General features: G+C 36.2%; 1 protein-coding gene across 3 annotated transcripts; it reads right to left on the bottom strand.

Moving 5' to 3' along the window:
- Positions 1 to 5,083: 5,083 nt before the first annotated feature.
- LOC147291750 (Regulator of chromosome condensation (RCC1) family protein) lies at positions 5,084 to 9,857 on the bottom strand. 3 transcript variants are annotated; one of them, XM_086236833.1, is made up of 7 exons: positions 9,429 to 9,857; positions 8,667 to 9,327; positions 8,094 to 8,303; positions 7,256 to 7,366; positions 6,159 to 6,527; positions 5,959 to 6,066; positions 5,084 to 5,705 (listed from the first exon to the last, which is right to left on the bottom strand). In XM_086236833.1, the coding sequence occupies exons 2-7, from the start codon at positions 9,003 to 9,005 to the stop codon at positions 5,367 to 5,369; spliced, it is 1,476 nt and encodes a 491-aa protein (XP_086092959.1). In that variant the 5' UTR covers positions 9,006 to 9,327; positions 9,429 to 9,857; the 3' UTR covers positions 5,084 to 5,366. The 3 variants fall into 3 exon arrangements, with proteins under 3 accessions (XP_086092959.1, XP_086092957.1, XP_086092958.1); XM_086236831.1 differs by having other exon boundaries at positions 8,094 to 8,306; positions 9,429 to 9,856; XM_086236832.1 differs by having other exon boundaries at positions 8,094 to 8,306; positions 8,667 to 9,139; positions 9,429 to 9,856.
- Positions 9,858 to 12,813: the final 2,956 nt, after the last annotated feature.

Below are 12,813 nucleotides of genomic sequence, written 5' to 3'. Positions count from 1 at the left end.
TTGTCTTACTTGACCAACCCAATGTTATTTCTTACTAAGTAGCTGTTGAACAAAATTTGTAAATAAATAATAAATATTACCCAACATAATTTCACCCAAATTCATTTATGGAAGGAGGGTTTTATTATTTTGGGTACGACCCATTCAAGATGGAGTACATCTCTTAATTACAGTCCCTTGACTCAAGGGAATACCCTTTGATTCCAATTGCAATGAAACCAACGGATCATCTTGCAAGTGTTTGGATTTCCAATAGGTAAACGACCCATTGAAATGGAATTTATTTGTGATTGCGGTTGCACCTGTATTTTAGGTTGCCTACGTACCCATTGCAGGATCAAACCACACGTAGTTCCGAGTTTTTGGGAATTAAATGGGTGGATGACCCATTCAAATGATTTGTGTAATTTGGGTAGGGTTTAGAACCCTTGGATATGATTTGAGAAATTAATTCAGGGACTTTTGTGCGTAGAACTAATTTCTGAAGGATTTGGGTGGATTTGATTTGGTGTGAAATTAATTCAAAGAAATTTATATGAATTAATTCCTGAGGGAATTTAGAGAATTTTGTGAATGAGGTTGAGTGTGAATTTTGCTCACATTGCCTACGTACCCATGATGGGATCAAACCGAACGTAGTTCGGTGAAGAATTTGAGTTGGTTGGCTTTGTGCCACTTTGGGGTTGAATTAAAAATTTGGATTTGGGAAATTTGGTTTTGTACTAATTTAAGAGAGATGATTTTGTACCATTTGAGAAAGGTGGTTTTGTACCAATTTGAGAGTTTAAATTTGGAGTTTGGATTTGGTTTCAATTTTGTACCGATTGAGAGAGTTGGTTTTGTACCAATTTGAGAGTTTGAATTTAAGATTGGAAGAAAATGTGCCCATTGATATTTTTGTATCATTTATTTGTTAAATGACACATTTTTTATAATGGGCTAACATGAATTTGGTTATGTATGCCCATTAATATTTTTGTATCAATTATTTTTTAATTGACACACTTTATATTTTTAATGGGCAAATATGAATTTAGTTATATGCCCACTAATATTTTGTATCCATTATTTATTAATTGACACATACTATATTTTTTAATGGGCATAAAGATTTGAGAAAGGTCCATTGGAATTTAATTAATTTTATACCATTTAATTTTTCAAATTGGCATGTTAATGGGCAAATTAACTTTAGACAAGCTCATTAAATTTGGTCGATGCACTTTGAATGAGCTCTTGGCCTTGCAGGTGGGTCTAAGTCCAGTAGCTTTCTGACTTAGTTGGCCTGATGGATTAAGAACACCCTTGTTAACCAAACAAGCCATGACAACCCATTTGTTCTTCAAGTCAACAAATCAGCAAGCCACTTTCATCGATCACTTTTATTTTTGGTTTAGCAACCCTCAGCAACCTGTAGCTTGCTCTGACAATTTTGGGACTAAGACCAACTCGATTAAACTTGTGAGTCAGCAAATGTTCGCCAATTTTTGTTTTGTCTTTCATGTGATGTTGGCCTCCGTTGCAGACCTTGCCTTCTCTTGGTCTCTAACTTGCAGCCATGCCCAAATAACAATCTTGTATACACGGGCCAGCAAAGTGAGATATATTTTTTATTTACTTTGCTCTTATAGGTGAAAGCCTCCATTCATTTTGATTTGTAAATGATGTGCATAGAGCAAGAAGGCCTTGGCTTTTCTCTTTTTTGTCTTCCTCACTTGATTAATTTAAAGGGAAAATAAAAGAGCCTTGTTTTCTTTGTTGGCTCACGGCCGAGAAGGATTTTTGTTGTTGCTGCCATCAACTTTGAGCTTATGCCCTTGAGCATGATATTTTGTTGATGCTCTTGGGCGTTGCCTCTGTTGTTGATGCACTCGGGCATCATTTGGGTCCATTTTTTTTTTATGTCCGTAGCCACCAATTTGGGATTCGGTCAAATCCTTTTTTTTTTTTTTGCGGATTCAGCCGAATCCATTTTTTTAAAAGGGTGGTTTCAGCCGAAACCAAATTTTGGAAGAGGAAAGATTCAGCCGAATCCATTATTTGAAGCTCATGATGGTTTCAGCCGAAACCAATTTTTTTAGAGAGCAAGGATTCAGCCGAATCCAAATATTTGACATTTGAGAGATCCATCTTGAGAGGATTCTAAACGAATCCAAAAGCCGTCTTGAGGGGATTCTAAACGAATCCAAAGGCCGTCTTGAGAGGATTCTAAATGAATCCAAAAGCTTGATTCAACAAGCCATTGGAGGAGAATTTTGGTTGAATCCCAAAATAGAGATGAAATGAATGGCATAGAATGACAGCTACCTGTAATGTTTGTTCTAACGATTGCACTTTTGCTTTCTACACCTCCCTTTCCTCAGCCTTTTGGCGTCCTCTTTCTTTTTTCTGGATCCCCCTTTTCTGAAGTTGCTCACCTCATTTTATAGGCATTATGGGACGCTAAGAGATGAGGATGTGATGAGATAACTCATTTGAAATCAAACTGATCTTATCAGGGATTGATAATCTTCAGTTCAAAGTTGATAATTATCTCCTAATTATCCTTTATCATAGAAGTCCCATATTTATCAACTTCATGCATTTCAAAATGTGAAGCTGATGCACAATTTTTCTTTTATCCAACTTGGCACCAGCCACCTATCTGACGTGGGGCTCTATCCTTATTTTTTTTTTGAATTTTTATGGTTCAACAGTAGCAACTAGCAAGAAGCAACAATAGGGCTGTATTTTTGGAGCAGATACAAGTAGTATGACTTGTTGAGGATGTGCGGCCACGCCGTTGATCGTAGTTGCGAAGCTTGCGATAATGTCGTCTATGTCAAGGATACAAGGACTAGTTATATATATGGCCCTTATAATTAAGTCTTAGCTTTTGTACGTGTGAGTGTGTGTGTATATATATATATATATATATACAGGGAGCTTCAAGTGTGAGATCTCACATTTAGTGTTAAATGTGGGATTGGGCGAATGGGCTCACTTCATGTAGTTTTTCAACAATCCAAACCGTCTATTTTTTAAGCCTCTATTTGCATCATCCTTGCAAAAAATTAGCCAAATCGAAAATCATTTGCCTATCTAACTTTGATCAAACAATTAGAGGAATCAAATATTTTCGATAAAATTGTCTATTTGTTTGATCAAAGTTAGATAGACAAATGATTTCCAATTTGGCTAATTTTTTATAAGAATGATCTATGAATAGAGGCCTAAAAAATAGACAGATGTCTTCCAATGAGAGATCCCTCGTTTAACACTAAATGAGGAATCCATTTGTGAGGTCCACACAAGTCGTTTTGTGTTGATCCGAACCGTTCATTTTTTATATTTTCATTAATAAATCATCCTTGCAAAAACTTAGCCAAATTAGAAATCATTTGCTTATCTAACTTTGATCAAACAAATAGACGAAGCAAATATTTTCGATGAAACCGTCTATTTGTTTGATCAAAGTTAGATAGGCAAATGATTTATGATTTGCCTGATTTTTTGCAAGGATGATTTTATCAATGGAAATGGAAAAAATGAACAGTTCGGATCAATACAAAACGATTCGTGTGAGTCCCACAAGGGGATCCCTAATTTAGTGTTAAATGAGGGATCCCTCATTAGAAAGCTCATGCATATGTATATATATATATATATAAGCTCTCTTCCATTGAGGTATACCTCATCTTAAACATGATGAGGTATGGCTTGTAAAACCCATTTCGTATTGTAATTTGATTATCGAAGCCATTTATTTTCTAAATCCCTATACAAGGATCATCCTTGTAAAAAATTAGGTAAATCGGAAACCATTAAGACATATAATTGTGATAAAATGAATAGACGAATATATAGATTCCATTAACACTTGAAATTAGGGCTAAGTTTTTGTACTGCGAAACCAAAAAATACCGAGAACCGTCTGACACCGAGCCAAAAAACAACCGAAAATGCAGTATGTCGAACCGATGGTAGCGGTTCTCCTCCGATCCGACCCTTTTCAATGGCAGTGGCGGGATTGGAAATCCCAAACCGTCGTAGTATCGACATACCGGTTCCGCTCCGAGTTTGCTTCTTCTTCTTTGCTTCTCTGGTTTTTGGTGCAACTTCTTCTTTTTCAACCCAGCTTCTTCTTCTCTACTTCTTCTTCTTGCGAGCTACGAGCTTTGGCCTGAGAGCTCCGACTTGCAAGCTCAACCACAACCACCAACATCTCACAGCCACAACCACCACCAACCCACAACCACCACCATCCCACATCCACTGATATCGCAAAGTACCGACTAGATACCGTTCGACACCGAAGTTCTCGCTAACTGTTCACCGTCGGTATGGTGTCAGAGTCCAAAACCTCCCTCTCCACTGGCACTTGGTATTGGAGTTTCGTTACGGTTATTGTACCAAACTCACCCCTACTTGAAATAATGGCCTTTTAATCAAATAGTTAAACGATTTTTGATTTATCTAATTTTTTGCAAGGATAATCCTTATATGTAGACTTAAAAAATAGATGGATTCGGTCATCAAATTACAATGCGAAGTGGGTCCCACAAATCATATCTCATCATGTTTAAATTGAGGTATACCTCAACGAAAGAGGCTTGATTAAAGTAGTAGGATCCTTGTCTTGTGAGGAGTGGACTTAATTTGGGCCTTCCTTGTTTTTCATGGTTTTTTTTTTTTTTTTGGTGTGATTGGAGAACAACAGACCAACTCAATGTCTCAGTACTCTCTCATCGGCCTAGATTGTTCGACTAGTCAAGATCCAGCAGGCAGCAGCCCTTACAGCTCTCGATCTGTTTGTTTTAATATCCTATGTGGCATCTGCAATTTAAAATGGGCACAATCTACTAATTTATATTGAATATGTTAAGTCTTGTAAAATAAATAGAGAGGCTCTTCATGAGGCATCTCTCACAATGAGGTGGGTCTCACATGTGTGAGAGATGCCCAATGGGACATGCCCCATGAAGACTTGGTCAAATAAATATAAGTTGTAAGGGCCCTTCTCTAAATAACCCATGAAATTAACTCAAACTTTAAAGATAATTATAAACTCATACCAACAGTACAATAACAAGTAGACAGCATGTGAAAGAAGCATCATTGGTAACCACCTACAGATGAAACGCAACCATGCAGCAAAAGCTGGACTCTCTTATACAATCTTATTTCCCAAAACAAATATCACAAAAATCGACAACAAAACAACTATCGTGTTACATGTACCACATTTTAGTTTCATTGATACATAATCTTTTTACACAGTAACAATTTTATGGCATTCTATTAAAATTATGGCACAAAATCTAATGGTGTTCACTTTTTACATAAAAATCATACAACTGCATATAGCAGATGGCATCTCCCCTAGGTCAGAGGCTTTCTGGAACAAGATCCACCTCATTAGCCACTTGTATAAAAATTTCAGTTGGTTCAAGGCATCCTCTCAATGTGTCATGCCCGAGTTGTGCTCTTTCATTATCTCCGAATCCAAAGAGTTGTCCACAGTTAGTGACAACAACAGTATGGTACAGCCCAGTGCTAATCTGAGAAACATGATGAGCTCTTAAGCTATCAAGGACTCGAGGGCTCAAGACTTTATCAGATACTCCCCTGTCTGGAAATCCAAGGCTACCAAACCCCATCCAACCACAACCAAATACTGAACCATCATCAACAAGAACAAAGGTCTTCCGCTTTCTTGCACACACCTACAGAATACAATAGGTGTTAAAAGCACAGCTATGCATTAGAATGAGGAGTTTCACGAGGGCAGGGAAAAGCAGAAGAAAGAGACGCACAGAGTTGATTCTTTTCAACAGGCATGGAAGTTTTGCAACACCAAACGTTCCACTTTTGTTTTGTAGTATTGCATATTCTTAACAATTTAGGGCAACCTAGCATGTCAATTGCCACAAAAAATCAAAAACTTACAGAAATGATAAATGAACAATCGAAACAAACCTGCACAGAAAGGTGGCTTTTAAGCTTGTTCAAGAGTTCTGGGGTAGTCTTGTCAATCTCATCCCCATGGCCTAATGCACCACAGTAGCCTTTACCCCAAGTATATACCTGCAATAACCATACAGAAAGTTAGAATGGTTTTTGTCAGAATTAAGTACATTATAAAATACAGAAAGTTCATTTTCGGTTTGGAGACTAACATGTCCACTGGAATCAAGTGCCACTGCATGCTCGTCACCTGCCGAGACTCGAACCACATGAATGCTCTTCCTTTTAAATGTTTGGATTGCACGTGGCTGGAACTCATCATGTTGCTCTCCGTGGCCAAGACAGAAATTAGAACCTGATCCAAAAGAGTAGACTACTCCATTGTCAGTTACAGCTAAGACGTAACTTGGACCAGCAGCAATCTGAACGATGGAGCCAATCCCCTCGAGCAGTTCAATCATTTTTGGAGTTGGGCTATCTACAGTGTCTCCATGACCAAGTTGGCCATGCGTGTTGGCCCCGCATGTATAAACATGACCTTTTCTTGTAAGGAACACTGTAAAATTAAGCCCTGCAGCAACCTGAAGGAAGTTCTAGCTATTCAATGCTTAATTACATGCTGTAGGAAGAGGGAAGAAAAAAAAAGAATAGGAGGAAATGAAGTTCCAACAGACAGCTCATAGAGATATACTAAACGATTGAAATAAAAGAAAATACGGATGTTAAGCCTCACAATGGGAATAAAGCATAAAATCAATTTACAAAAATTGATGGTGTGAACTTGGGTCCTTTTTTCAGGACGAAAAAGAGAAACATATAATTGGAGATATGGTCAGAATTAAACCTCTGATACTAAGAGTACATTACGAACCAAAATATTTAGGTTTGAAGACCAGAAACCTGTTCCAAGAAGATTTCTCGACATTTTTTTTTTTTGAAGAAAAAATATATCAATTTTCTACATACAAGCAGGGCAATCCAACTAGATGTAAATCATTGAATTAATAATGCTAGAAATTATAGTGCAACATTAATAATTAAAAGGGGAAAAAAATTTAGTGCACCTTTGAATAGGAATACTACATTCATAATAGTATATCATGATCAATCATTTCCAATCATTCAACAATTTCCTGTTATTGACAACAATAAGGTGAAAACAAAACTCCCACCACAACCTCCACTAGCAAAAAATCTATATCATTTACCTAGAAGGCTGTATAAGATCAGTCAATTCTGACATTTGTTCATCCATTTTCAGAGAAACTAATTATCATTAATATTATAACAAATGTGGATATAATTTTACCTGTTTGCAAGGAGTTCCCTTCAATGCCTCGACAAGTCTAGGCCTAAAAATTGGCCGGTTAGTATCTTTATGTCCGCAACAAAATGATGAATTATCCCCACATGTAAAAACCTGTATCAGTAATCGGCATGGCATCATTACATGATTATGGCAAGCAATGTGTCAAACTTAATCTCACAAATATAATATGTCAGGGTAACGATCACAGACAAATATAATACATGACTAGGTGGGGTGCATGTGTAGATATAGCTAGATAAACTGATAGCAGAATCCTGACCAAATTTTAAACCAGGTGGGATCATCCAACTAATTTCATATGCCTCTAACAAGTTCCACACCTATCTCCACAACAACCAACCTATAAGCTCCTATGACTGCCCAATGACCAACGAGTCATGGGTGTCATAACTTTCATCAAAACCTAAGGAAGCATGACCAGGAAAATAGCAGAACTCAAATTCTAAGTGGTACTATGATGGAAAAGTATTGCTTATGCATTCACATCTAGGATACAACAGATTCTATGTAAAAGGAACAGGTCTATACTATTGCCTTCTCTAGCCTATTACCTAGTAGCTACCAATAACAGTGTCTAAACCAGTGTATCATTTTATTTTACTTAAATTTAAGCCATCCTTGCTAAAATTCTCTTATCCTTGTTAGACACTAAAGTCCATTCATCATTCACTGCTGAGAGCAGCCTTATCACCATTATTATTAGTATCTTGATAAGAATCATACATGAATCCGCCCCCTCCCCTCCCCCCACCCCACAAATTATTTGTTCAGTTCAGGATAAGGTAGAGCAGTGATGAGGCACGAAAAAGGTACTAACCTCTCCAGACTGCATAACAAAAGCAGCATGGTTGTGAGAGGCCGAGACTTGGACCACTTGTGCTGAAGACGGAAAATTAATCCGGGTAAATGTCACACATTGCTTAGTCTCAGGTCCATGACCAAGAACACCACACAAGCTGGAACCACATGAGTACAATGATGAATTGCTGATTAGCAATGTGTGATACCTTCCGGTTGTAATCTGCATCTGCTGATAAAACCAATATAAATTAACTGTAACTCTTTTTGCCACCATCTATCAAAAAGGACCAGAAAATTGTACGAAAGGCTTAACAAGTAACTTAAAATAATAATGAAATAAAATTATCAGAATGAACCAATAGGTCAACCAATCTTGAGAATCTGTAGAAGATATATCTAGGAAGAACAAACGCAATTCAGATTTTCATTTCTTAGTAGATGATATAAATTATGTGATTTTCAGCCAAGTCATATTCCAAATAGTAAGCAATCCTATTGCTAGAGATATTGTAGGCAACACAATAGAATGCCAAATTGCAGATATAGTTCATTCATTTACAAGCAACTGCAAATAATAAAGAAATAGTACATTGCCTGCTGAGGTCTCGACCATGTCAGACGACTGCTCTGCCGACTTCAAGAACCTCAAAACACGCTTCCAATTCCCATCGCACCGATCAAAAAGCTCTCTCTGAGCATTGCCTCCCATTTTAGCATATATAGAATGGGACATGCACAGCTGAAACACCGCATAGTCCACCAAAGACCGAAACTTGTGAGGGTGCAACCCATGACTCCCTCGAAACGTCCTAGAAGTTAACTCTAAATGTAGAAGATCAACGGCACTGAGCCTTCCCGAGCTCAAGATTTCTAAAACCAAGTGTGACGGCAAGTCCTCTATTGAAACCGGCCTATACCCCGCCGCCATTATAAGCAAATTTCAATACTTTAAATCCACCAATCAATATCAAGTAAAATGTATATGTTTTCTTTTCCCCTTCAAAATGTATTCAAAGTAATTGAGCTTCTTCACTATGAAAGGGTCAATTTTTTAGGCGAAATCTGAGGCAATTAAAGCAGCAGATAAAGAAAATATCAGAAGGGAGAAAAATGTAGGAAATAGAATACAAGAAGGGGGGCTTAGATGAAAAATTCACAGGCTTTTGATAAAATGATTGGGAATAAAACATCAGAAGGGTCAAATATCACAACCCGTTTTGCAAGATTATCGAAAAAATGAGACCTTTTACCTGCAAATTACAAGTAAAACCCAATCAATCAAGAAACAGTAATATAGAGCAACAATTCAAAACCCCCAAAACTGATCGCAATTGACGAAATGAAAACTTACCAATAAGAAAAGGGTGGAAATTTTGAGGCTTTTGGGTGGCGATCTCTTGACCTTTTTGGGTCCGAAAGGTTGAGAAATTGAAGTCTGAGCTGGTGAATAAAGTTGGGGTTTTTTCTGAATTCTGTGAGGTTCGGGTTCTGACCTTTTAAAGCAAATTAAGGAATTTAATTTTGAATTTTCAGTTGGTTTTTGAGGGCGAGGCAGATAATGAGTCTGGGAATGAAATGAGAATGAGAATGGCAGGTGCAGCAGCAACAACAGAGAAAGTAGGAGAGAGTGGTGATTGGATGGCTGACACGTGGAAGGGGGTTGATGCTGCTTCCAACTTTCAACATCCAAGTCATCAACAAATGGCACTGCTGCTTCTGCTCCCAAATTACGTACAACACAAACACCCGCCCTTTCTGGTATAACTGTCTCTTACTCTACAATGCCGGCCCCCCAATCCCATTTATGCACACTATTGATAACAAGACTTTATAGTAGTACTCTCATTTCTCTTCTTTTAGTTATTAGGTGACATTGTGGGAATCCAATTAATAGTTTCGATCTTAGTAGAGCTTCTTCGGTACTTTTTTTTTTTTTTTTTTATATTTCCTTCAAATATAAGGATAAGTTTGGGAAAAAATAAATAAATTTTGGGAGTAATTCTCTAATACTAAAGTTGAAATTTCTCTAAATCATATGAAACTTGACTGTTAGAGTCCTAAAAGTTTGGGGAGAGTTTGGAAAGCTTCATCCATCCAACTTGATTTGATGAGATTTTATAAAAAGCTTTAGAGTTGTGTTTTATGTCATAATTCAAATTTGGGAATCAGTTTTATAAATGGTAGGAGATGCTATGGACACTTAATTCATCTAATATAAAATTGAGTAGTGGTAAAGATCCCAAATTTGGATCTCAAATGATGTATCAATATTTCATTGATTCATACATAGATTATCTAAAAAATTATTTATTTCACAACAAGTAAAATACTGACATGTATAATGACACATCATTTGAGATATAAATTTAGGATCCCTAGTATTATTATATAAAATCTATGTTTAGCACTCCTCTTATGTGGATAAATTGTCTTTTTTTTTTTTTTTTTTGATGATATGAGAGTTTTATGTGTAGTCCATGTCAAGAGAACTAATATTTGGTGGCTCTAATAACATATGTCAATCTACATTCTAAAAAGTTAAGCTGTTTAATGGAAAGACCCAATGAGTATTTATAACTCTATACTTAACATTAGTCAACAGTTCAACCAAGATGTATTGCCAAATCCTTCCAAATATACACATTGATCTAAAATTGGGATACCAAACCCCATATTTGGCAACATACATGTGGAGCAAGACGAAGAAGAGGCAAAAGAATTGAAAATTACAAGGACACACAACAACCACCCCCACATTAAGGAGAAGGCGCATGCTTTACTACCAATTCGAGACACCTACACCAAGGTAGTGGACAGGTCCTGGGCCTCATAGCAATATATATACAAAAGAATGATATAATTTTGTAGTTTGAAAAGCAAGCAAATTGATGTGAATGTGATGGCTTGGTCAAGCCTTAGTGAATAAGTCATTCTCTTTTCAATTCTCTGAAACAAAAACGCACATAGCTCATATTTACAAAAAGCTCATCTACTATTTGCCAGCTAAGTCTTTAGAGGAAAAGGAGAAAAGTCTTACCAAAAAACAAAAAGAAAAAGAAAAAGGCTTTACATTTACATTCAACTTTTAGCTTCACATGCAAGTTATTATTATTTGATGAAGGCCATGAGCTAATGTTAACTGTTGAGTAAGGACCTGATCTCTGGCCACTTCCAAAAGCCACATATTTGAATTTTTGATTTCAATGTGTGTGGAGGAAATATTTGAATGTATTAATGAAGTTCCAAAATTAAATTTGAATGTACGTATTAATGAAGTTCCTAAACCCTATACCCTAAATTTCTTTTGTATGGCTGGTCATTCAACGTCATGAAATTTGATGTAGATTGTTTTTTTTGTTTGGATACTTCAATATGTAAATATAAATGATGCAATATATAAAAATGAATGAAACAGCTCGATCACAAGGCTCAAACAAAGAAAAAGTGGGAATATATTATAATAATGAAGGAATTAATAGACAAAAATACAAATACTATCCAACGTACAACTTATGAAGCAATTGTATCTTAGATGCTCGATCACGGTTTACATAAAGAAATAGACATCACATCTTCAACTTGATTTTACCTGACAAGTCATCTCAATGCATTGAATCAATAAAATGTCCAATTGTTATAAGATTTTCAAATTGTTCAATATATGTATATAATACAATGACACGATGTTATCCAATTGGAAATAATTCAATATGTAGCTAGTTTTTCTCAAAGGGTAATGCTATTGGCAATTCCCCGACTCATCATATTTTGCTGATCATGTGAGGTGTCAGTTGATGTATGGTCAATTTTTGGGATCACCATTAAGCTAATCATACATCAGTTGACATCTCACATAATCAGCTAAATATGGTTAATTGGAAAACTCCAAAAAACATTATTCTTTTCTCAAATCATTAAAAGACACCTCACATGGTCAGCTAAATATGGTCAGTTGGAAAAGTCCCAAAAATATTATGCTTTTCTCAAATCATTCTTGATGAGATATATTTAGGGTCCGTTTGGATTTGGATTTCAAATGTGTGCATTTGAAATTTTTATATTTGAAAACCTTTGAAGTTTTGATAAAAAATTTAAATGTGAGGATTTCATTGAGAATTTTCGTTTAGAATTCTTTTTAACAGTTTAAGAATTTACACATATAATTAAGAATAAAAAACAGGAAATATGATTTTTATTTTAAGTAGACAATTAAATACAAATTTAGGTTTAGCTTAATTGTGTGTAAGGTTGGGGGTTAAAACCCTAGCAACCACACTTAATTTGTCTTTATTTTTTAGAAAATAAAACATGGAGCAAGGAAGAGATTGGCCTCGGCGGTGGCCGAAGGTGGTCGCTGGCGATGGAGAGAGAGTATGGGGTGGTGAGATTTCAAATAACTAGTTGGAGAAGGAATTTTGAATCCATGAATTTGGACCTCTAATATCCATCCATTCCTTAAATTGAACCAAAACTGGAGGATTTGAATTTGAGGAGCCCAAATCCAATTCCTCTCAATAAAATCCTTCAATCCAAACAGGTGCTAAGATTTGATGACCCTACAAAAAAAAAAAAAAAAAAAACTCCCAATCACAATCAATCAAATTCATACAGGCATGCATATATGATATATATAGGCCATAACCGTAAGTTGGCAAAAGGAACCATAATTAACAAACTGCACAAGAGTCATGCGCACGTAGGCGTGTCTCTGCTCCCTAAACCCGTACAGCGCTCAC

The sequence above is a fragment of the Dryas octopetala genome, chromosome 3 (genome assembly GCF_963921425.1).
Source record: "Dryas octopetala chromosome 3, drDryOcto1.1, whole genome shotgun sequence".
Classification (NCBI taxonomy): domain Eukaryota; kingdom Viridiplantae; phylum Streptophyta; class Magnoliopsida; order Rosales; family Rosaceae; genus Dryas; species Dryas octopetala.
Note: the sequence above shows the minus strand (reverse complement) of the source record. Positions and strands in the feature narration are given on the sequence as shown.

What these genes read in the sequence shown, in the direction of transcription:
- LOC147291750 (XM_086236831.1), bottom strand. Translation starts at nt 9,005, where the DNA reads ATGGCGGCGGGGTATAGGCCGGTTTCAATAGAGGACTTGCCGTCACAC. An exon ending in TCGAGACCTCAGCAGGCAAT is followed by an intron (nt 8,307 to 8,666) that starts GTACTATTTCTT and finishes TGGTTTTATCAG; the next exon opens with CAGATGCAGATTACAACCGG. An exon ending in AAAGCCACCTTTCTGTGCAG is followed by an intron (nt 5,706 to 5,958) that starts GTTTGTTTCGAT and finishes TGTATTCTGTAG; the next exon opens with GTGTGTGCAAGAAAGCGGAA.